Source organism: Sciurus carolinensis, chromosome 5 (genome assembly GCF_902686445.1).
Source record: "Sciurus carolinensis chromosome 5, mSciCar1.2, whole genome shotgun sequence".
NCBI classification, from domain to species: domain Eukaryota; kingdom Metazoa; phylum Chordata; class Mammalia; order Rodentia; family Sciuridae; genus Sciurus; species Sciurus carolinensis.
The window spans coordinates 150,059,515-150,084,448 of NC_062217.1; the positions used below are offsets into that span (position 1 = coordinate 150,059,515).

Here is a 24,934-nt window from a genome sequence, read left to right on the forward strand (position 1 = left end):
TTTCCATCTTCTAAGGTTTTCTTTAATTTCTTTCTTTAGTGTTGTGTAGTTCTCATTGTAGAGGTCTTTCACCTCTTTTGTGAGATTGATTCCCAAGTATTTTATTTTTTTCGATGCTATTGTGAATGGGGTAGTTTTCCTAATTTCTCTTTCTGAAGATTCATCACTTATGTATAAAAATGCATTGGATTTATGAGCATTGATCTTGTAACCTGCTACTTTACTGAATTCACTTATGAGTTCTAAAAGTTTTCTGGTGGAATTTCCAGGTTCCTCTAAATATATAATCATGTCATCAGCGAACAGGGATAGTTTGAGTTCTTCTTTTCCAATTCGTATCCCTTTAATTTCTTTGGTCTGTCTAATTGCTCTGGTAGAGTCTCAAGGACGATGTTGAATAGAAGTGGTGAAAGAGGGCATCCCTGCCTTGTTCCAGTTTTTAGGGGGAATGCTTTCAGTTTTTCACCATTTAGAATGATATTGGCCATGGCTTAGTGTAGATGGCCTTTACAATGTTAAGGAATGTTCCCACTACTCAAATTTTTTCTAGTGTTTTGAGCATGAAGGGATGCTGTATTTTATCGAATGCTTTTTCTGCATCTATTGAAATAATCATGTGATTCTTAACTTCAAGTCTGTTGATATGGTGAATGACATTTATTGATTTCCGGATGTTGAACCAACCTTGCATCCCTGGGATAAAACCCACTTGATCATGGTGCACTATCTTTTTAATCTATTTTTGTATGCGATTTGCTAAAATTTTGTTGAGAATTTTTGCATCAATGTTCATTAAGGATATTGGTCTGAAATTTTCTTTCCTTGATGTGTCTCTGTCTGGTTTAGGTATCAGGGTGATATTGGCTTCATAGAACGAGTTTGGGAGGGTTCCCTCCTCTTCTATTTCATGGAATACTTTGAGGAGTATTGGAATGAGCTCTTCTTTAAAGGTTTTGTAGAACCTGGCTGAGAACCCATCTGGTCCTGGACTTTTCTTTGTTGGTAGGCTTTTGATGACCTCTTCTATTTCATTGCTTGAAATTGATTTATTTAAGTTGTGTATGTCCTCCTCCTTCAGTTTAGGTAATTCATAAGTCTCTAGAAACTTGTTGATGTCTTCGAGGTTTTCTGTTTTGTTGGAGTATAGATTTTCAAAATAGCTTCTAATTATGTTTTGTATTTCACTCGTGTCTATTGTGATATTTCCTTGTTCATTCTGAATTTAGTAATCTGAGTTTTCTCCCTCTTTCTCTTTGCTAGTGTGGCTAAGGGCTTATCAATTTTGTTTATTTTTTCAAAGAACCAACTATTTATTTTGTTAATTTTTCCGATTGTTTCTTTTGTTTCAATTTTGTTGATTTCGGCTCTGATTTTAACTATTTCCTGTCCTCTATTACTTTTGGTGTTGGTCTGCTCTTCTTTTTCTAGGGCTTTGAACTGTAGTGTTAAGTTGTTTATTTGTTGATTTCTACTTCTTTTGTTGAATGCGCCCCATGAAATAAATCTTCCTCTAAGTACTGCTTTCATAGTGTCCCAGAGATTTGATATGTCTTTGTTCTCGTTACTTCTAAGAATTTTTTTATTTCCCTCCTGATGTCTTCTGTTATCCATCCATCATATAATAGTGTATTATTTAATCTCCAGGTATTGGAGAAGTTTCTGTTTTTTATTGTCATTTATTTCTAATTTCAATCCATTATGATCTGATAGAGTACAAGGTAGTATCTCTATCTTCTTGTATTTGCTAACAGTAGCTTTGTGGCATAAAATATGGTCTATTTTAGAGAAGGATCCATCTGCTGCTGAGAAGAAAGTGTATTCGTTCTTTGTTGGATGGTATATTCTATATATGTTGGTTAAGTCTAAATTGTTGATTGTGTTATTGAGATCTATGGTTTCTTTATTCAATTTTTGTTTGGAAGATCTGTCCAGTGGTGAGAGAGGTGTGTTAAAATCGCCTAGTATTATTGTGTTGTGGTCTATTTGATTTCTGGAATTGAGAAGGATTGTTTGACGTACATGGATGAGCCAATGTTTAGGGCATAGATATTTATGATTGTTATGTCTTGCTGATTTATGCTTCCCTTAAGCAGTATGTAATGTCCTTCTTTATCCCTTCTGACTAGTTTTGGCTTGAAGTTCACATCTGAAATGAGGATGGATACTCCAGCTTTTTTGCTGTGTCCGTGTGCATGGTATGTTTTTTTCCCATCCTTTCACCTTTAGTCTGAGTATCTCTTTCTATGAGATGAGTCTCTTGCAGGCAGCATATTGTTGGATTTTTCTTTTTAATCCAATCTGCCAGTCTATGTCTTTTGACTGATGAGTTCAGGCCATTAACATTCAGGATTATTATTGTGATATGATTTGTATTCCCAGTCGTTTGACTCATTTTTGTTTTTTGACATGATTTGGTTTCTCCTTTATTTGTCTATTCCATTAGGCTAGTTCCTCCCGTTGCTGATTTGCATTGTTGTTTTTCATCTCTTCCTCATGGAATATTTTGCTGAGAATGTTCTGTAATGCCAGCTTTCTTTTGTAAATTCCTTTAGCTTTTGTTATCATGAAAGGATCTTATTTCGTCGTCAAATCTGAAAGTAAGTTTTGGTGGGTATAAGACTCTTGGTTGGCATCCGTTTTCTTTCAGGGTTTGGTAAATGTTGTTCCAGGCCCTTCTAGCTTTTAGGGTCTGGATTGAAAAATCTGCTGATATTCTTATTGGTTTCCCCCTGAATGTAATTTGATTCTTTTCTCTCGCGGCCTTAAAATTCTGTCTTTATTTTGTATGTTAGGTATTTTCATAATAATGTGCCTTGGTGTGGGTCTGTTGTAATTTTGTATATTGGAGTCCTATAAGCCTCTTGTACTTGGTTTTCCATTTCATTCTTCATATTTGGGAAATTTTCTGATATTATTTCATTGAATAGATTGTTCATTCCTTTGGTTTGTTTCTCTAAGCCTTCCTCAATCCCAATAATTCTTAAATTTGGCCTTTTCATGATATCCCATAATTCTTGTAGATTCTCTTCATGATTTCTTACCATCTTCTCTGTTTGGTCAACTTTGTTTTCAAGATTAAATATTTTTCTTTCAATGTCTGAGGTTCTGTCTTCCAGGTGTTTTATCCTATTGGTTATGCTTTCTATGGAGTTTTTAACTTGGTTTATTGTTTCCTTCATTTCAAGGATTTCTGTTTGTTTGTTTTTTTTTCAGTATCTCTAACTCTTTATTGAAATGATCTCTTGCTTCCTGTATTTGCTCTTTTAACTGTTGATTGGTGCGCTCATTTAATGCCTGCATTTGCTCTTTCATCTCCTCCTTCAATGCCTGCATTTGCTCTTTCATCTCCTCATTTGCTTCCTGACATTTCTTCTGCTGTGCTGTCATTGGATTTTATTGATATAGTATCTAGGTTTGTTTGGGACATTTTCTTCCCTTGTTTTCTCATATTGGTCAGATGTCAATGGGACTCTGAGATATTGCAGATTTCCTCTATTGGCTTATAGTGTCCCCTGTATATTTCCAGTGTATCACCTCCCAGCCTTCAGTAGCCTGAAGTCTTGGAGGAACTTGAAAATGCAGTGCTTCCGAACAAAGCTGCCCCTAGCCCGCTACTGGTTCCAGGGCTTGGACCTGGCTCTGTGTGGAAAGGCTCTCACTGGGGGGCCTGCTCCAAGAAGCTGACCCTGTGGGAGGAGCCCACCACTGGAATGAGCAGGGCTTCCTGGGGAAGACTCTAGCTGCCCTGCCCTGCTCTGATAAGCCGCCCCTATCTGTGCCTGCTGCCCAGGCCGAGCTTCACCCGGTGGGGGAGACTCACCCCGTGGCTCTATTTTAGTCCGAGTCTCTTAATGCCTCCCCTTCTTGAATCCTGGGTTCTGGAGCGACTAGAGATGCAGTCACCCTCTAGTCCGCCATCTTGGATCGCCCCGTGGAGAGAGCCTGCGGCCGGAGGGCAGGGCCGCCTGGAGAAGTCTCTGGCTGCCCTGCCCTGGTCCCAGAGGCTGCCTGTGGGTCAGAGCTCTCCGTTGGCTCAGGGACTTGTGGCTGGCTCTGTATAGAAAGGCTCTCACTGGGCGGTCTGCTCCGAGAAGCTAGCCTTGAAAGGCACCTCCTGCCGGAGGGAGCCGGGCTGCTTGAGGAAGTCCCTGGCTGCCTTGTCCTCGTCCCTGAAGCTGCCTGCGGGCGAGCTTGCCGCACTGGCTCCAGGACTTGGAGCTGGTTCTGTGCAGAAAGGCTCTCACTGGGGGGCCTGCTCCAAGAAGCTGGAGAAGCTGGCCGTGTGGGAGGAGCCCACCGCCGGAGTGCGCAGGGCTGCCTGGGGAAGACTCTAGCTGCCCAGCCCTACTCTGATAAGCTGCCCTTATCCCGGCCTGCTGCCCAGGTTGAACTTCACCTGGTCGGGGAGACTCACCCTGTGGCTCTCTTTTAGTCCGAGTCTCTCAATGCCTCCCCTTCTTGAATCCTGAGTTCTGGAGCCACAGGAGATGTAGTCACCCTCTAGTCCACCATCTTGGATCTCTATATTATTTTCTTTGTATTCCAAGATTTCTTGGAATTCTGTTATTACCATCTTTGTGTGTACTGAGCAGAGGCCATGGTACTATAGAAGTTCTTCTTGTGTTATTCAAGAATTTGTTTTTATGTGACAGCCACAACCATTTGTACCTTCTTTCACTGTTGTTTTGCTTTATGTGGTAGTGTTTTATGTTTTGCTGTCCTTCCTTACATTGGATTCTAAACTTGGTATTTTATGTGGATTGCCAATATGTAGAATCTTGGTAGACAGTGTTCAGAAAACTCCCTTCTTATTTATTTTTGTGGTACTAGAAATCAAACCTAGGGACTCTCTACCACTGACGTACATCCCTAATTCTTTTAATTTACTTTTAAAATTTTGAGATAAGTTCTAAATTGCCCAGGCTGTCCTTAAACTCAGAATACTCCTGTCTCAACCTTCCAAATCACTGGTATTATAGGCATGTTCCACTGTGACTGGCCCTTGTCATTTATTTAAGTCAGGTTATTTAAGAATGGTTTATTTAAAACAAAGACCAATTTCTTGACTTTTTTTTTTAAGCTACAAAAACCTCTATGAAATTGTAGTATATCCATGACCAGTATAACTCCACATCATGTACAACCATAAAAATGGGAAGTTATACTCCATGTATGTATGATATGTCAAAATACATTATTCTACTGTCATGTATAACTAAAATGAACAAATAAAAGTTTTAAAAAAGAAAACTAAAGAAAGAAATTGTAGTATTTCACTATTGGGAGCTGATAACATGTGAGTTTTGTTTTCTTGAGAATCATGTTGAGTAGATTTGAGCTTTTCTATATTCTCTTACCTAGTCCTCTGGAGACCAAATCTATTATATTTTGAAATTGTTATTTGGTCTTGGGACGAAGTTAGTTCATCATGATGAAACAGGATTTTGCAGTGTACCTTCTCCTGCTGAGTTTTCTGTCATTTGACTTTTAAAGTTCTTCGGTATACCATTCCAATCCTTCAGACCTTTGTTGCAAACCTAGTATTTGTGACATGGTATGAATTAAATCGGAATTCTGTGCCTTGTAAAATTGGCATCAAGAAAAGTATTCATTTGCATACATGATCCTTGAGCAAGTTCAAGTCTTAGCATTATTGGATCTAATGTTTTAGTGCGTTAGATTGGATGGTCAAAAAAAGAAGGGAAAGAGTAGAGGGGTAAGTAATCTCATTTTATTTTTTCATGTCACATGAAAAAATACTACACACACACACACACCACTAGTTCAAACTAGCAATACAAAGCTTTTCTGTATAAACACTAGAAATTTTTATATTTGAGTAAAGCATAGGATTAGCTTTATTAAATATAATTGCTACCAGGTACAGTGGTGCACACCTGTAATTCCAGTGGTTCCAGAGGTTGAGGCAGGAGGATTGCAAATTCAAAGCCAGCCTCTACAACTTTACAAGGTCCTGGACAACTAACGAGACCCTGCCTCAAAGTAAAAAATAAAAAGGGCTGGGAATGTGGCTTAGAGGTTAAGTACCCCTGGGTTCAATCCCCAGTACCAAGGGTGGGAGGAACCCCCATATGTGTGTGTGTATATAAACACACTTATAGTTGCTGTTGATCATTGTAGTTTCTACCCTGTACATGAACCATTGTTTTGGAGAGTCCCAGTTTCTTCACTAGTAATAAGACATAAAGGGAATTTGTAATATAGTATTAGTGTATTTCTCCTAGATTTTTAAATTGGCAGGTCATTGTTTTTGTTTGTTTGTTTGTTTGTTTTTAAGCATTTCAACTTTAGCATAGTACAGTCCTTTGAGGGGAATTGGTAAAATGAGAATAAAATGGGTACAGGATTCCACAGCTTGAAAATAACACAGTATTTGACCGAAATCTCTTTTGTATTCCCTACTCTGGTTCTATTCCAGCAGTCCTGGAAATGTGCCTATGGACTATTTACAGTGAGATTATAAAACTGAATCATGATTTTGGTGAATAGAAGCCAGAGTGTGAGGCTCCAGCACCCCAGCTGGCAGTGAGCTCTCCCTAGGTTTATGAATGTAGTTAGATGGCCCCCAACTGTTTACAAGACAGCAGAGGTGAGATCTTTGATTGACAAGTCAGAAATGCATTAGATCATTCTCTCTGCCAGTCTCTGGTTCATGCTGTTAAAAATGTCAGCCTCCAAGTTTGAATGGCAGCCTGAGGGCCTTAGAAGCTTTTTGTTTTCTGAGATGGAAACACAAATTGGATGTGTGCCTGAGCGCTTCATCCTGGGCTGTAATTTCATCTTTTAGCTAAGAACCACAAGGTACACGAGCAAAGCACCCTGTAAACAATAATACTGTGGGAAAAAAATAAACAAGGTCGTGTTTCTGGTACGTTGATCCGATGGTGTCCTGACCTCTATCACGTTGAACATCTCCACTCTGATTGCTGTTCCCTTTGGCATTACAATGAGAGAAAGAGAGACTGACATAGAGGAAAAGATTTAAAGTTGCAGTGTCGTTGCACATTCCTTGTATTGGCTATGAAATATTGAACTGTCAGAATGTGACACTTGGTTTTTTAAGCAACCTTTCTTGTTTGAGGTGTTTGCAGTTCATTCCTTTCTCCCCCGTTTGTCCGCTTTCTTTGATAGGGTTGGGAGTAGTTGCCTTAAATGCATGAAAAGGGACAATGTTAAAGAGGAGTGGAGCCAATAGAGCCAAATAAACTTAACACTGGAACATAAAGCAGGCCGTGAGGTGTGGGCAAAGGAGATTAAAGTTGGGTTAGTACTTTAATATTGAGGTTTATGGAATAGCCTATTGAAGAGAGAATCCTCTTAAGGTCCCAGTTCTGTTTTTGTGGGGGCAGGAAGTTATGAAAATAACGTGGGTAAAGATGGGAGATGCAGTGACCTGATTTGTTAAACTGATAGCCTACTATTATGCAGTATCGTTGGTCAAATGAAAATTTTACTCACCAATTTTATTTATTGATCTAATTATCCAGTGTCTTTGACAAGTGGTCAAATTATGAAAGACTAAAAGAGTAATGCTTAAAAATTGTGCCAATTTTGTATTATTTATTTTTGGTATTGGAGTGAGCCCAGGCGTGCTTTATCACTGAGCTACACTTTGCTCTTTTATTATTATTATTATTTATTTTGAGACAGGTCTTTCTAAGTTGCTGAGGGTCTTGCTAAATTGCTGAGGCAGGCTTTGAACCTGGAATGCTCCTGTCTCAGGCTTCTGAGTCACTGGGATTACAGGTATGTTACTGTGCCCAGAACATTTTGTATTTATGGTAAGGTTTATGACTAGGTAATATGGAAGGACCATTATGCTTGTATTAGTCCAACTTAATGATTCATGCATAGAAAATCTTTGTTGTAAAAGCTACCACATATGTCTTAGAACATATTTTCTAGTAATAGAATGAGGTTTCTATTATTTAAGTTGCAATATATCTCAAAACAACAAATATTTAAGATTTTTTTTTCCCTGATGAACTCAGCACTACTAATAGATATATTCCCTTTATCTTCATTTGGGTAGCATAGAATTTATAAGTCAATTTTTTGGGGGAGAGGGTTTTAGTTATACATAACATTAAGTGGTTTTTTGTTTGTTTGTTTGTTTGTTTGTTTGGAACAGATATTGAACCTAGTGATATTTAACTAGTGAACCAAATACTCCATCCCCAGCCTTTTTTTTATATTTAATTTAGAGACATGGTCTCACTGAGTTGCTTTAGGACCTCACTAAATTGCTGCATGCTTTGAAATCACAATCCTTCTGCCTCAGCCTCCTGAGCTGCTGGGGTTACAGGTGTATGCCACTGCTCCTGGCTTCATTTTGACATAAAAGCATGGAATATCATTTGATCTAATTCACTTCCCAGTACTTCCCTTTTCCTTCCCCTTCTCCCTCCAGTTCCCTTTCCTCTACTCTAGTGAGATTGACCTTTTGCAATTCTTCCAGAATATGGAAAAATATTTGTGTCGAAGGTCTTCTTTTTATTCTTATTGATGGCTTTAAAGGAAAATTACTTAGTTTAGCCCTCTCTTCTGCAAATGGAAAAGGCAAGAAATCTTATCTGTCATGAATACATAGTAAAGTACATTGAAAAAAATGATGTCAATCATTCCTGACATTTCTTAAATCCTGCTTTGAGGGTCATTCTGGAAAGAGAGGAGATATTATTTGTAAATACTGCAAAGTCCTGCTCCCTTGTATCTAGAATTATGTCCTTAGTTAAAAATTGAGCACTTAGAAAGGAAGACTAAAAGGAAGATATTAAGAACTAGTTGCTGTCATTTTTAAGTACTGCTCTATAGTTTTAAAGCATAAATATTGATGCATATTTGCAAATAAGCTATGAGAAGCCTCTGTGTTGACTGTGTTGAATGATTTCAAAAATCATTCTTCTAGAAATTGATTTTTTGTTGACTGATTTCCATAGGATAAATGAAAACAAATCATTCTTTTCAATCTTGTAAGAATAAGAGGAATGCATGAGTTTAATCTATTTAAGGAATGAGACAAATATGCAATTTATGGAATCTCCTAAATCTAGTACAGGAAAACTGTACAAAATTTCTTCTTCCCTTGGCATGTAATTATGGAGGTACGACTGTATAAAAGCCCAGAGACTGTGAGGCATTCCTCCATAATAGTGATTTGCTTTATCACTTAAACTCCACCTTTATCTCATGAGCAAAAATCAGTGTATTCAGAGAATCTTAGCATTGGAGGGGACATCACAGAACCATCCAGTAACATAAATTTCATAAGACAGGAATTCTTTATAAAGTGTTTGTTAGTGGGGGTCATCCAGTCTGTATTATATCACCACCATTACTGGAGAGCTAAACTTCTTGAGGCATTTTATTTTATTATTTTTGGTTCTGTTGGAAAAATTTCCCTCAAGAAGGAGCCAAACTTTTATTTACCCATTAGTTCTGACTCTACCTTTTGTAGCAATATAAAGTGATTATTCTCTTTTTCATATGCAGTTGACCTTCCTTATCCTTGGGTTTCACATTTGGGGATTCCGTTACACACTTGAAATGTAATTAAACTTCTGATGGTTACATATGTACTGAACATGTATAGGCTTCTTTTTTCTTGTCTTTATTCCATAAATAATTATTTAATATTGAGTAATATTAAATATATATTACTCTAAATATAATGCTAATAAGTATATATTAAATTGCTATTTAAATAATGTTTACATTGTATTGGGTTTTTTTTTTTTTTTTGAGATATCGATGGACCTTTATTTTACTTATTTATTTATATGTGGTGCTGAGAATCGAACCTAGTGCCTCACACATGCTAGGCAAGTGCTCTGCCACTGAGCCACAACCTCAGCCCTGTATTAGGTTTTTAAAAAATATTTTATTCTATTTAGTCATACATGACAGTAGAATGCATTTGATACATTATACAACAATGGAGTGTATTAAGTATTATAAGTAATCTAGAGATGGTTTAAGGCATATGGGAGGCTTTCTTTTATTTAGGTGCATTTCTTTCTTTCTTTCTTTTTTTTTTTTTGCGGTACTGGGGATTGAACTCAGGGCCTTGTGCTTTCGAGGCAAGCACTCTACCAGCTGAGCTATCTCCCCAGCCCTAAGTGCATTTCTTAGTGTTGACAAACCAGTGTGAATCCTGGAAGAATAAATTTGATTTCCAGTGTCTTAAAAAAAAAGTATATGGGGGGGGGTTACATAGGTTATATACAAATACTGTGTCATTTTATATAAGGTACTTGAGCATCTGAAGATTTTGGTATCTACTGGCAGGGGAGGGGAATTGCCTCAAACCAATGTTCTGTGGATACTAAGAGACAATTGTATTTATGTATCATATTGCTTATATCTTCTCATCCACAGGTTATGTGTTTCTGGTTCTGTTAGTGTTTCTCGGACAATACCAAGAATCATTCATGCTATTTTTGCAACTTTCTTTTTGGTGTTATCATTCTGGTTGTCTGTCCTTGTGGGTACATCACACCTTGACGTCATCCTTATTATAGTGTGTCATGCATAACTAGAGATAGTGCCACAAAAAGTATACAATAAGGACTGGGGCTGTAGCTCAGTGGTAAAATATTAGCCAAGTGTACATGGCCCTGGTTTTCCATCCATAGTACCACCCACCGCCCCCCCCCCCAAAAAAAAAAAGGAAAAAAAGAAAGTACAATATGGTAGTGTATAAAAAAGTGTATAATAATATAGAATACAGTGTAGATACATTTTGTTTGGATAATGTAATTTAATTACTGCATCCCATCCTAAAATTACACATACTTCTTTGATTTGGGTGATAGAAAAATTTCTAGGACATAACCTGGGTTTGTTTCCTCTCCTCTTTTTTTTTTTTTGAAACCAAAAAGGCATATGTAAGCACTTTGACAAATGAGTGGTACAGGTATTTTAAACCTAGCTTCAGTTCCTGAGATGGTGAACATCTGCTTAGAGGTATTGCAGAGCTCCACAATGCACTAATTGAATTACTCTTTTCTGGAGTTGCCGACTGCACTAATTGAATTAGAATGTGTGTGTGTGTGTGTGTGTGTGTGTGTGTGTGTGTGTGTGTAAAATAGATAATTCCAACCTTAACAGGAAAGATTGTGAGAGACAATGAATGATGGTGTGTACTGTGCTGCTATCTAATGGCAGCCTATGGAACTACTACATGGTCTCTAGGGAGAAGAATGCAGTCATCTGATCTAGTATGACCTCAGTCTAACCCCATCCAGAGTAGTTCAGATGATCCTAGGGTGCATTTTTGTGATTTTAAATTGGAAAGGAAAAAATGTGATGAATTTCTTCATAAGATCGATATGTTTTATTAAGCATAAAGTTTTTAATGAAATATTAAGTGCTAAGTTGCATATATTCAACCAAATTAAAAATTTCTAACCTTTATTAGTTAAAAAATTAAAAATAAAAAAGGGTCATGTTCTTTCTCATTCTGCCTTTCATATAACATAAATGTAAAAAGCAATTCCATTTTGAAATGTCTTAGCATTATAGAAAGGATGAATAATTGGATTTATTTACATTCTTAGACCATCTTTTTGGTTGTCAGAAATATTGAGGTTAGTCACTTTTAAAAGCATTATGAGATTTTGTGTGTATTTAATTTCACTTACATAAAATGAAAACTTGTTACAGAAAAAAATGTTTAAAATAGCAGTATCAGAGTAAGTTCTATCTCTGTTGTTCTACTTAATAGTTGGAACTTTAATTTTACCACAAAACCGAGCAAGTTTGAAAACCTCCAAAATAAAGTAGGGTAAATTTGTTCCTTTTTTTTTTTTTTTTTTTTTAAAGAATCTGTTGGTCATAATTTCTTTATTAGTGTATATTAATTATGCAGAATGGTAGATTTCATTGTAGTGTATTGCTACATATAATATTATTTGATTAATTTCACTCCTCGGTAACTCTCCTTACTCTCCTCCTTTCCTCAGTCCTCTCTACATTGTTGGTCTCCCTTCTGCTTTCATGACATCCTTTTTTCTTTTTCTTTTTCTTTTTTTACCCCTCTTTCCCACTGGCTTTCATCCATGAGAGAACAATACTTGTCTTTATGAGTCTGGCTTATTTCACTTAACATGATGCTCTCTAGTTCTATCCATTTTCCTACAAATGACACAATTTTGTTCCTTCTGGTTGAATAAAACTTCATCATATATATAAACGTTCTTTTATCAGTTCATCAGTTGATAGATACCTAGGCTGATTCTATAACTTGGCTATTGAGAATTGTGCTGTGATAAATTTGGGAGCACATATATCTCTAAAGTATGCTGACTTTAATTCTTTAGGATAAATACCAAGGAATGGCATAGCTGGATCACATGATCGTTCTATGTTGAGTGTTTTGTTAGTTAGAATTTATTGTTGTTAAAAACATCTTGAATACATAATTCTATATAATTTATTAAAAGCAAATACACTGAGGGCAAATCACATGAACTATATTTTTACTCATTTTGCAAAATAGCCCTTAACAGAAAAATACATATGTATAATACTTGATTTATGGAATGTGTATACTATCACTTTAATAACAGAAAAGTGCTGTTGGTTTCCTGGTTGAGCATTTAAAATGATCTCTTTCCATTTTATCATATGAAATAAATAATATAAAGTTATAGAAGTTTTAGTTATTTTGGATCTTTATTATTTGAATATGCCAGTATTTTTGACTGAATTTATTTTTTATTGTAAGATTGAGCTTCTTAGGTCTTGTACAGATAGCTTTCATTAAAATGGTATTCACTTTTTCTGACAGCCTTAAGGACATATTTTTTATATAGCCTTTGACATCGTGTGATGTGAAGCTTTACAAATAACATGGCTTTTGAAAATTAGCCACACCTCTATTCAGTTCATATACAGAGTAACTTCTGTGTCAGGTCCTACAAAGTATTGGGCATAAATTAAGTTTCAGACACTGTTCTCAAGTAGTTCATAGTTATTTATTAGACATTTTTTGAAAGCCTTTGTGTTAGTCACTGTGCATATGATTTTGGGGAAATATTATTCTTGATAACTATTAATTTCATCCCCCCCATCCCTCATTGAGCTAGAGATGTGGTTTAATAGCAGCCCTAGGAAAGTAGTATATTTATGTTCTTACACTTATGGCTCATCTCAACTGAAAAGACTGCTACACATATTTTAGAGTACTGTGTTTCTTAAATGGTTTTCCCTTCTTCCTTTACACTTCTAAAGGAGCAGTGATGATTCTGATATCTCTACATGTAAATTAAAGAGGGGCCAGTAGCATTTGTTACAGTGCCTCCTGCTGGTAGATCATAGATTTTTTTCAGTCCTTGTCTCCATTATTGGTAGTGCCTACTTGTGGTTTAGGGGTTAGTTCAGGGGGACTTCTAAAGCTGTCAGTGGGAAAGAATCTATTGCATACAAGGTATAAAAATACTTCTTTAAACAGTCTATTTCTAGAACCTAAATTGTCCTGGGACTAGCTCTTGATATAAAAATTCATAGAAACCTGTTTTTCACAGAGTGTGGTAACTCCTTGCCATAGTGCTGTAGTGTTAAAATTCACATTGGCCAGGTTGTTCTGTAAATTAAACAGTGACAGCTACCCTCAGGGGAACAGCCAATGTATTTATGATGATGTGCTGATTACACAAAATACACTGCAAGCAGAAAACAGCTGCAGAGAACAAACCTCTTAAAAAGAATACAATTACAAATAGCACCCTCAGTATTTCTAGTGGTGAGTAAATAATACAGCATGCTAATGCAAGTTTCTTACTTAGTCTGCCTGAAAACAAAAAATCTGAAGAAGATAAGTTAAATTACGGTTGAATGCACAACATAGCAGTGAACAAATTTCCTTTTTGAAGAACAGGCCTACGAGTACACGGATTTCAGGTGTGGAGTAGTCTTAAGCTCCCTCCCCCACTTTTGTTAGTAGGTTTTATTAGTGTTTTCTCATATATAGAAGGGCATGGCCTTGAGGTGATAAGGGTTCTAGACACTTGAAGGATATTTCACAATGAATTGGACAGGAGGGTATCTAAATTGTGGTTAAATTTTTCGGTTAGAAACTCGATATGTATGGTTTCGATATCAACATTTCATTTGAAGATACAGGTCTCTGTTTTCAGCATTATTAACAGCTTTGAGGATGTTTGTCCTTGGAATTAATTTAAAAAATGACTATATCTTTGGTAAGATTTTGTGATTTCTTAGGTTCTGTTTTTCAGAAGTAGGTGGTTTAGAACTGGAATGACTAGGTGAAGCTTTATTTTTAGGAGAATCTGCTTTCAAGTATATCCCTTTTATCCCTTTGTGTTACTGGTCACATGCATATAGGTAAGAAAATAAGAAAAATTTTAGTTTTCCCTGTTTGAATTCTGTTAGAGCTAAGACTCAGTATCTATAAAATATATCTCAACTGCTAAGCATGCGAGCTTCTGTTTAAATCAGTAGAAAATATGTTGATCTTCCATGACATAAATTTACTCAAGCCAACTGTAAGGTATAGCAGAGGGACATAGTGATTGGAAACAGTTCACTTCACCCGCCTGAAACTAAGAATCAACTCTTCAGTATATGGATCACTGGTATGTAATAATCGACTATTATTGGTCTGTCTGTTGGTCCCTTTTTAAATCAGTTTGGAACCTCCTGGAGTTATTTTTCTTGCTCTGCTGACATCAATCCCATGTGGCAGAGGAGTTGTATATAATCGCTTTGGTTTAATCAATAGAATAATTGATAAACCAGATAAGATTTAAACTGATTATAGCCCCAGCAGAATTCCCCAGAGGCCTTGGACTCTCTTAATTTTGACATGTGTGTTGTGTACCCTGAGGATGAAGTGCAGTTGAATTATCTGTTTTTATTTGCTTAATGACGGGGAGGGTGTTAAAGTCAAATGTTTAATTAACCCAGCAATGGCTGCGTTGTCACTTACACACAGCTGATTGAGATATCTCATGGAGAATACTGAATAGGAATGATAATGTGGCACTGGGATGGAAGATTGCTTTTCAATCCATTTGCTGGGTCACTGCTTTGAATGTCTTATTGGATGAAAGGCATTCAGCCTGGAGAAAAAATTCAGCATTTAAGTACATTTTGTTCTCTTCTCCCCCTCTTACCCCTCCCTGCCAGAAGTTAACTAAAACAGATATGTTCTAGGTTTAATAAGCCATTCATGTACTAGTAAGAGATCAGAGTAGTTGGTAGCCTCAAGCTACATAATTTCCCGTGGAATCGGAAAAATTCTGCTAGCCTTCAAGGTATTCTAAATGTGGACCTCCTTTGTCCCTCACATCCCTATCCCTTGCCATTATTGTGGGCTTGTCTTGGGTTGCTTGTCTCTTGCCTCTTTCTGTAGTGTTTGCTGGATGAGCAGTTACCTCTAGGGTCATAGGCAGAAGACCTTTTCCTTTGAAAGAAGCAAATTCTCTGGTACATTTTAGTTATTTAATGCAGCCGGCTGCTATTTGGTTGTATCGTCTAATCAAATAATGTAGTGAGACTGTTGAACTATTCAAAGTGATGAAAATTTGAAGTGAGAGAGTCTTGCTCCTTTTCCTATTGCTGTTACATAAACAGTTGGTGCCATGTATATTTCAGCTTGTTGAGAGGCAGTTTGCTTTGTGTATGGACTGAAAAACTAGACCAGGATAGCCCACAAAACCAGAAATGCAGTTCAGGCAATTGAAGTTTTACTGATTATGCCCTTAAAAAAACAAAAACAAAAACACAAAACCTTGACTAGCTTTATAATCAAATATCAGATTCTTTGAAGGCATATGAACAAAACTTTAAAAAATTATCGTGACTTTTCCTTTTCTGTAGGTATTAGTTTCTTTCTTCTGTCCCACAAAGACCTAAACTAGGAATTTACTAATTTTTTTCTTGGCTTTAGTCATGTCATTTGTATTCCAGAGCACAATAGGGGAAAGAATACAAGATTGATTTTTTATGTGTGTCCTCTTGAAAGCATAGTCTGGGGCATGACTACTGGGGGGGGGGGCGTGGAGAGGCAGTTTCTTACAAAGCAATAGCAGCATGCAGCTAGTTTTCAGGCACAGGTTGGACTTTTGCGGGTCAAGGCAGACCAGATGAGTAGCTTATCTTGAGGGACGCAAGTAATAGACCAAATATAGAGCAGCTATTTCAGGAATCATGTAGGTCATTTAATTATCCATTATGATTGAGTGGCTAATGCTCTTTTGGCAATTACATGACCTCTGTTATTCTTGAAACCTTTCCAGGCCCTTGTGAGTCGAATGACCCACCAGTCAGTGCTCTCAGACTTCATTCCACGCAGAGGGAAAGGAGATGTTGGGAACCACTGGCATTTAGAAATGACTGTACTTTCTTACTGACCACTACCCAGATTGTCCTTTGTACAGCTGTCAGTTATAGGCAACTGATTTTGAAGTCAACTGTTTCTTCTTTTGTCTGCAGGAGCAAAAGATATACATTGATTTCCATAAGCAGGAATTTTGGCAGGAAAACCAATACCAAATTTGGCTGTTACAAAATTTGTAATTTCTGTACTGCAGAACAAGTACTATGGTATTAATATTGATATCTGTCAAACCACTAATCCATGATCAGACTCTGAAGTTAATGAAACAGTTTTTTAATCCCATAAAACAACAAAATGCCATTGATGATAGCTAATAATAGATTTTATTAAAAGATCATGGATTAGAATGAACACATTGATTAATTTTAGCATTTAAATTTCAGTGCTAAAATGATTATTAAATGAAATCGAATGGCCATATTAAAATTGAGGTGCTGATCAAAGGCAAAATAATTCAAAAACATTTGAATTAATGTTTCTCATTTATTTTTCTTTAATCAACAAAGGATCATTAATAGTTCCAAGAAAAATCTTTATTCCTAGTAAATGATAGAACTTGTTTTTGCTAATTATAGTGGATTATATGATAATTCTGAAAAAAATAGATTCCTTGTGATTCTTTAGATTGAAGGCAGCCATGGTTTGTAAAGTAATGATAAGCCTAATCTAATTGTAGAATGTCAGAAATGCAAACAAAATTCTGCTTAATGGAAGATTAGATGTGTACAGGTATACAGCCATTCCCTAGCATTCCATTAATATAAGACTGTAGGCTTAAGAAAAGTAATTTTGTTAGAACAAACAAACATATCCTTTAAGTAGAAACCATTTACAGTAGGGAAAAAATCCCTTCTATTAGAGAAAAAGAAAATCTTTTAAAATCTCTTACCCATCAAAGATCATTGTTTTAAACAATGAAATTCTACAAGATTATTTATCCCTAGGGCAGTAAAATTATCCCATCTTCACAAATAAATCTATTAAACTCTTCCTGGTAAAACTCCCAAGTTAATCTGATTTTTATTTTCACTTTGTTGCTTGATAAGATTAACAAATGAAAGATTGGAGACATGAATCTGTGTATATGCCCTTTGACCTTTGGAAATAGAAGTCTTCTCACTTAAATTTTAGGCCAGTACTATCTTGTCATGTGGTTACTTAGAAACCTATGAAGAATGTAGTCAAAATACATTATGTTAGTTGTTTTGTATTAAAAAAATTTTTTTCCTTCATTCTATTTTTTTTTTTTAATTTCTATAGTGGAAATGAGCAGAAAATGAGAAAGTAGGATTTACAGTAAAAGTTAGAAATTAAACTCAAGTATCCTTACTATGTAGTTAGTCTGCTTAGTATTTTAAGAGGAAAACAAGGCAAACAAATTGGGATGTGTGTATTCTTTAAAGCATATACTTCAAGACTTATACTGAGCCATGTGTTTCAACCTTGGGAACCAAAAATTTGTAAGAATCAGTGAGGGGAATGGTATTTGTAATGTTAAGACCTGAAAAGACAGTAAGATAATAATTAGTGGAAAAGGCTACAGGATAATAACAAGACAATCAAATAATACTTTGTTAATAATACAAGGAAAATAATGATTAAATAAGGTCCAGTTTAAAATAGAAATATAAACCTCAACACAAATCTTAACCTAGCCCAATCTGATTTTCAGAAATGTACTTAATGGTTTTATTTTCATCCTGAAATGGTAGACATGGGAAGATGGTACAGTTTATCAAGTTAAAGAACCTTAATTTTCTTACAGGATATTGTTGAATTGTAATAAAATGGTAACACTGAAGTAAGGTAGATATCTAAGGTCAAGAAATCCATTTAGGAAAAATAAAAAACAAACCTCAGGAACAAGGATGACAGAAAAAACAATTCATTAGAAAGAAAAGATTTTGGCACATGTCCTAAGGGTTCTACAGTTCTCAAGCTGATTTTGAGAAATCAGAAAGCTCTACATAATGCAGATGTCTTTGAGTTACAAAAATAACCAGATGTCCTTATTAGTAGAAGCAAATGTTTGCCTCTTAATTCACAGAGAACTCTATCAGGATCCCTGGATGAAAAATTGTGTAAACTGGGCAGCAAATAAGATTGTGGCATCAAAGGATCTCTCTTAAGTATATAATCATGAGGGTGACATCTTGAAAGGGAAAAATATTCTTTAATATTTATATAGATTTAAAGGTAGAAGAAGTAAATTAAACTAGTATATTTGTTCACATGATAGTTGTGCATGACTTTTTATTAAGGAAGTCTTTCTATTTCAAATCTCCCTGATGAATTTATATTCATTTTGCCATGCTTATTTAGCTTTGTTCATTGGCATTGTATTTTAAACAATATAAACATATGTATGAAATTTATTTTATTAAAAAAAAAAGAGGGGCTGGGGAGATAGCTCAGTCGGTAGAGTGCTTACCTTGTAAGCACAAGGCTCTGGGTTTGATCCCCACACCAAAAAAAAAAAAAAAAAAAAAAAAAAAAAAAATGGTAATCTTATGTCTGACAAGAAAATAATGAATTTATAGCAGTGTGTAGTTGCCTACTTTTCAAGCTTATTTGGGATTTTAAAATATTGTTATAAATAGATGTCATGTTAAGCAGAATAAAAGGTAAGAAATACACATAGTAAAATGTAAAAAAAAAATTTGTAGTTGGAAGAGTACATTATAAAGGTTTTTTTTTTGTTTTGTTTTGTTTTAAAAATCAAGTCTTCAGAGCCAGAACTAAAGTTTCAATGGACTATTACTTCTGATGTGGAGCATATTAACATAATTACAAACACTTTATATACTCAGCGTCATTCTAAGTTGTTCAAACCTTTGATTAAGAAGTCGCAAAGCTGAATATATTCAGACAGCTGTGTTCTCTCCTTTTCACAAGATAGATAACTGTTTTAACTCTTTTAGTGGAATCCCCATATTATTGCAAATACACCTTTCTCTGCAGGTAGACTCTAATGGAAAAATATTAAAATATATTGTATTTTTTTTTATGACTTGAAAGTTAACAAAAGCAACACTGTTTTTGCCCCTGCCTTGTCATGCTCCTGCCTTGTCACTCCATAGTGCAGTTCATCTTTTCTGTCCTTCTTATCAGAGCATCTCAGTGCTTAGTTGAGCTTGTTTATCTTAAAAGAGCAGGAGGCAGGCTTTTAGGGAGTAAGCTACATGTTCCAGTATAACAGGCACCAATGCTGTTTGACTTGAAAAACATTTGATCTCTTACATTAACAGCCCATGTCACTGTAATAGGGACTACAGCTGGGCTGTTGTTCAGTTTTCTATTATTTTAGCTTTAAAATAACTGTTAGTGCTGCTCCAGAATCTCCGTGTATAAAATTGTATATTGGCTGTCCCCCCAGGACTCGTAAGTAAACAAGGTGATATGTGTGGCCAGAGGGAGGATATTTTGTTGGTTTTGTTTTAAATAATAACTGTCCCTATCTAAAGATAGTTTTTGTCTGATCCCTATGGTGTACTGCATGACTTTGCTTGTGTAAATTTACAAACCTAGCAATATCTTAAAGCAGGTTTCATTTGTTATTAATGTATGTGATCAGTAACTATTAATTGTGAACTTTCATATTTCCTTGTCTTAATAATGAAGTATTTGGGTTTTGTGAGGCTTAACTTCAAAGATCCTGCACAGTTTCCCTAAGTAAACAGTTTGTACAACAGTATATTGAATATGGGCAAGCAACAATTTAAGGGGTATATTTGTTAGACTTAAAATATTAATTTGCTTTATTTTAAAAATATTCATTTGGTAATTTCTGTGTTGGGAATAGTTTGGCAGTTGGAATCAGTTAGCAGTATTAAAAGAACAAACAATAAAACTGTTAAAATCCAGCTGATGTTTTCTTTCTCTTTGAGAGTATCTCTTCTTTAATAGTGGTGAAAAGGCAGCTTGTTATAGGAGTGTTGGGATGATATTTTAATCCTTCCTTTCTTCTTCCTGTATTTTCAAGAATCTAGTTTGTTTCCCCATTCTTATTGTTTTCTGATATAACACTACCAGGCTACCCAATAATACTTCTAATTTAAACTAAAATATATACATCAGCCAGCACAAACATAATTGGTTGAAAGGCAGCCATCTATCTAGGGAATTCTTCTAACTACTGAATGTGTCATGTGCTTTGACTTGACATATCTGTAATATCTCTGAATACAGAAAGCACTTTCTGTATTAGCTGTAGGTGTTAAAGCAGTAGTGTGTTTTAAGAATGTGTGCTGTGCAAATTCTGGCTCATGAGGTAATGACAAGTGTTTGCCTGCATAGACAATATATTTTTCCCCCTGAGGTCCCCACACACCTAGCTTCCCTCAAGCTCATCATCTCTGTCAGGTTAATCAATAGGCACCGTATGGCAGAGGGTCAGTAATCAGTGTCATCGTGCCTTTAAATCGTGTTGAAATTTGCTTAAAGCCTGGGCCAATTAACATCGAGATGATGAATGGATGGGAAGATGGGAAGAGCCTGCCGCTCAGGGGCTTGTGAGGAGGAGATGCTCAGCTGTTGAGCAGCAGACACCAGCGAGTAAAATCAGCCATTCATGTGAGCTCAGTCCACCCACTCTTAATGATAATGTCAATCTAGCAAATATATACACATTGGAGTTGTCATGAGTTCATAAATCAAAGGAGTTTGTCAAAGGCATTCAGATTAACGAGGGCAGCAGCAATAACAAGTCAAATTTGCATAGAGAATTGCTCGAATCTCAGTAAATTATGATCCTGTTTTTCATTGATTATTTGCTAATGTCTCAAGAGGGAGAATGATTATATTAGCATGCAAAATCTACTCCAGAAGTAGAAATCTGAGGTATAGAAGACCAGCACACTATGACAATTAATCAGTTTCTGCATACTAGCATAAATGCACAAGGCCCAGAATGAACTTCTTTTTATTATTATTTCTCCTTGCTACTGATCCAAATGGTTCAGCTTGACAGAGACTTTATATTGCTTTAACAGTGTTCTGAATTGTGCCTGCAGGCAAGACATAGTTATGCAGCTATAACCAACCTATCCATCTGCCAACCAGATTGGAATTCTCCTATCCAAGGCTTCCATTAACCCCCACTGACAGCTCCAAACAGGATTAAGAATTTGGAAGCATAAAAAATAGTTGTTCTTTGCAAATATACACAGTCCCTTTGCATTTTGAGAAAGGCTGCATCTGTAGTGTTTTATAATTAGTGTTGGACAATGTAGCAGGGGGAAAAAATCGACTTGGCAGTTTTGACTTCCGTCTCAGGGAGTAAGGCAGTACTAATGGAAGGTCCTGTTTGGTTGCTCCAGTGAGTGCTTTACATTCTGTCTGGTTCCCAGCACTGTACAAGGATTGGTATATCACTAGAAATGAGCGTTCCTGAAGCTTTAACTGGTGGATTTGTTCAAGTTTAGCAGTATATAGGGAGGCTTTGATGTGGTTGTGGTTTAATAGAGTATGTCAAATGATAAACTTGCCAGAGAAACAGTGTGCATGAAAATGTACCCCAGAATATTATCTTACGAGGACACTTTAGGTTTCCCCGAAAGTGGTCCTTTAATAGGATTCTTCAGTCAACTTCTGAACTTAAATGATCTAAGTTTTCCCATTGTATTCTAGAATGATTAATTAAAATTGTTTAGATATACACACATACACGTGGTGTACCTGCCCCCTACCCACACCTTTCATTGAAGAGTTTGAAGGGTTTTATTCAGGTAGCTAAAGCTAAATTACCTTTTAACCTTGTAAAGGAATAATTCCTATTTTTATAAATTGCAAATTGTGTATTTGGAGGCTGTAATTAGCTCCAAGTTACATAACAAGTGAGAAAAGTATTAATCTGGTTATTAACTTATCAGTAAGCTTACAATGTGATGTTTGCAACTATTTGGTAGAAATTGGTCCCATGATTTTTTTTCTTTAAGTGGATTGCCATTCTACATGATGATGAGCAACTGATTCCATTTTTAAAATGAGTTCAAAACCAGGGTTAATGATTCACCACAATGTTTATCTGCAGCTAAACGATAAGATTATCCCACAGAGTTCTTTGCATTCTCCTGATGAAGAATGGCATAGGTGGAAAAATGTTACTTCTAGTTTTAGAACTAGTGTATTACTTAAAACAGATGTCTGTTTAAACAAGTTCAGACTCTGTTGTACCATCCAACCTTGAGCAAGATGCTCACTCAAAGATTATTATACGTCATTATGAGTGGCTTGACTTTTCATCACTGAGTAAATTAGGTTTTCATTTGATTATATAATCAACTCTTAATTATCCATGTTATCAGGAATTGTATATTCAAATAGATAACTGAAAATAGTAATTAAGTCACTTAGACTAGGTCCTGGAGAATATTGCACCAGCTATGACCCTGCTGTTTGCTTCTATCCAAACATCTTTATTTCTTGTTATATGCCCAAGAACCGCCCCCCCCCCCCCCCCCAATTCTGAAAAGTAGGGTTGCTTTGGTTATGCACAACCTTTTCCTCCTTAATCAAGGACTGGCAAGCTTTTTCTATAAAGCGCCAGCTACTGAACATTTGAGGCTTTGTGGGCTGTAGGATATCTGTTGTGAGCACTGGGCTATTGTAGTGTGAAAGCAGCCATAGACAAAAGGTAAATGAATGGGTGTGGCTATGTGCCAGGAAAACTTCGTTTGCAAAAATATGCCACAGACTAGAGCTTGCTAACTCCAGCACTAACTGATCATACTGGCATTATAAATAGTAGACAGTAAGGACTGTATTTGGACAATCACTGAAATGTCTCTGCTATGAAAAACATGTTTAAGTTAACTGAACTGTGGTTGTAAGTTTGAATTATTTATTGAGCATCTGTTGTCTGTATATGATGTAATGTGTTAGCAGTAAGAGGGAGCTACAAGACTTTTGCCAATAAGTTTTCATTCTTATTAATTAGTTGAGTTACATTGCAAAAATGTATGTAATCATCAGATTATATAAATTGAGATAAAATGTTAAGGAATTTCTAATAGAATAAGATGGAGAGATGGAGTGATTATGTGTTTTCTTAGGAAAAAATGACAGTTGAACCTCATTTTAACATTGTATAGAACTTGAATAGATTAAATAATCATCAATTGAACTAGACTAGAATTAATGATCCTTTTGCTTAAAAGTTTCAAAAGCCTATCACATGTTTGTGAGACTTAACTATGGCAGAAAATATATCTTAAGAGAAATGACTTGGAATGATGTGGCAGAAAATTCTAGAAGGTCCTGAAAACCAGGCCTAGAATTAAATTTTTAATTTCATGGAAACAAAAAGTCACTAAAAAAAAATGTTCTTGGAAAAAAAAGACCACCATGACATTAGTGGTGTTAAAAAGTAATCTGGCAATAGTATTCAGTCCAACAAACATATTTAAAACTTATAGTCTATAATTTTGTGTTGAGCTACCGGAATATGACAATGAAAAAGAAGCTATCTCCCTTAAGGAACTGCAGGTTGGGGGAAGAAAACATGTTCATGTAAAGTTATGACATTAAAAAAAAAAACACAAAGAATAAGTACCAAATTGGAAATAAAGTGTTAATTCAGAGAAATTTCCAGTGGGGATTGAGGGTGAGGATGGTGGAGAAAGCATAGGCTTCTCAGAAAAGGTCTCATTTTAGTTGATTCAAACCAGGATTTTAGTAGATGAAGAGGTTGAGAAATAAGCTGAAGGGAATAGAATTAGCAAAAGCACAGGGATAAGAAAGCGCTCTTATTTTGGGTGAATGATGCTGAATGTTCTGTAAATGGTGCAGACACTTTGATATACAGAATTAGGTTGACCAGATTATGAATATTACACTGCATTGAGAACTTTGGTTCAACTCCATACCCAGCACAAAAAAGTAGTAGCAGTAGCAGTAGTAGCAGTAGTAGTAGTTAGTAGTAGTACATTCCCAGCACAAAAAAGTAGTAGTAGTAGTTGTTGTTCGGGTTTATCCTGTAGATGTCAGAGAGCTAAAAAAAAAAGTTTTTGAGCAGGAAAGTAACCTTTTTTCCCCATATTTTTTAATTGGTGCATTATGAAGTAACCTTTTTAGAATGACAGTTCTGACAGTAGTGTTTAGAATGTGACAAATATAGATTTAGGCAAGAATATCAAAAGGTTGTAATACTAATAGCACTCGTAAGAGATACTAGGAGTCTAGACTAGAGGAGAGGCAGTGGAAATGTAAAATTAGGGTCAGATGTATTAAAATAGATGATTCAAAGGAAACTTTATAGACTGGAAATTGGTTAGATATGTTCAAAGAAAAAAAGACAGATTAAAGCCAACTCTGAGAATGTAAGTCTGGAATAAAAAGAAAAGTTGGGAGAAAAGGAGCTGATCTAGAAATGAGTGAGGATGGCAAAAGAGTGCTTTAAATTTAGATGTGTTGATTTTGAAATTTTCATCTGAATATATTTTTAATTCAATTACTTTTTCTTAATTCATTCCAGGTTAACATCTGAGAATATTTCATCCAAAATAAATCTCTGAGATCTCATGCATGAACTTAGCAGTATTTCATTTTTTA

The 24,934-nt window shown here is 35.7% G+C and overlaps 1 protein-coding gene across 9 annotated transcripts in view; it reads left to right on the top strand.

The window, feature by feature from the left end:
• Btrc (beta-transducin repeat containing E3 ubiquitin protein ligase) overlaps positions 1-24,934 on the top strand; it is a 181,089-nt gene that overhangs the window by 70,766 nt on the left and 85,389 nt on the right. The window contains exon 1 of one of the 9 annotated variants that reach the window (XM_047552926.1): positions 7,692-7,767. The exons of the other annotated variants lie outside the window; for them this stretch is intronic. Within the exon in view, the coding sequence (XP_047408882.1) occupies positions 7,729-7,767 (39 nt within the window). The 5' untranslated portion in view covers positions 7,692-7,728. Of the gene's footprint in view, positions 1-7,691; positions 7,768-24,934 lie in introns of those variants that run through there. 9 annotated transcript variants of the gene reach the window in all.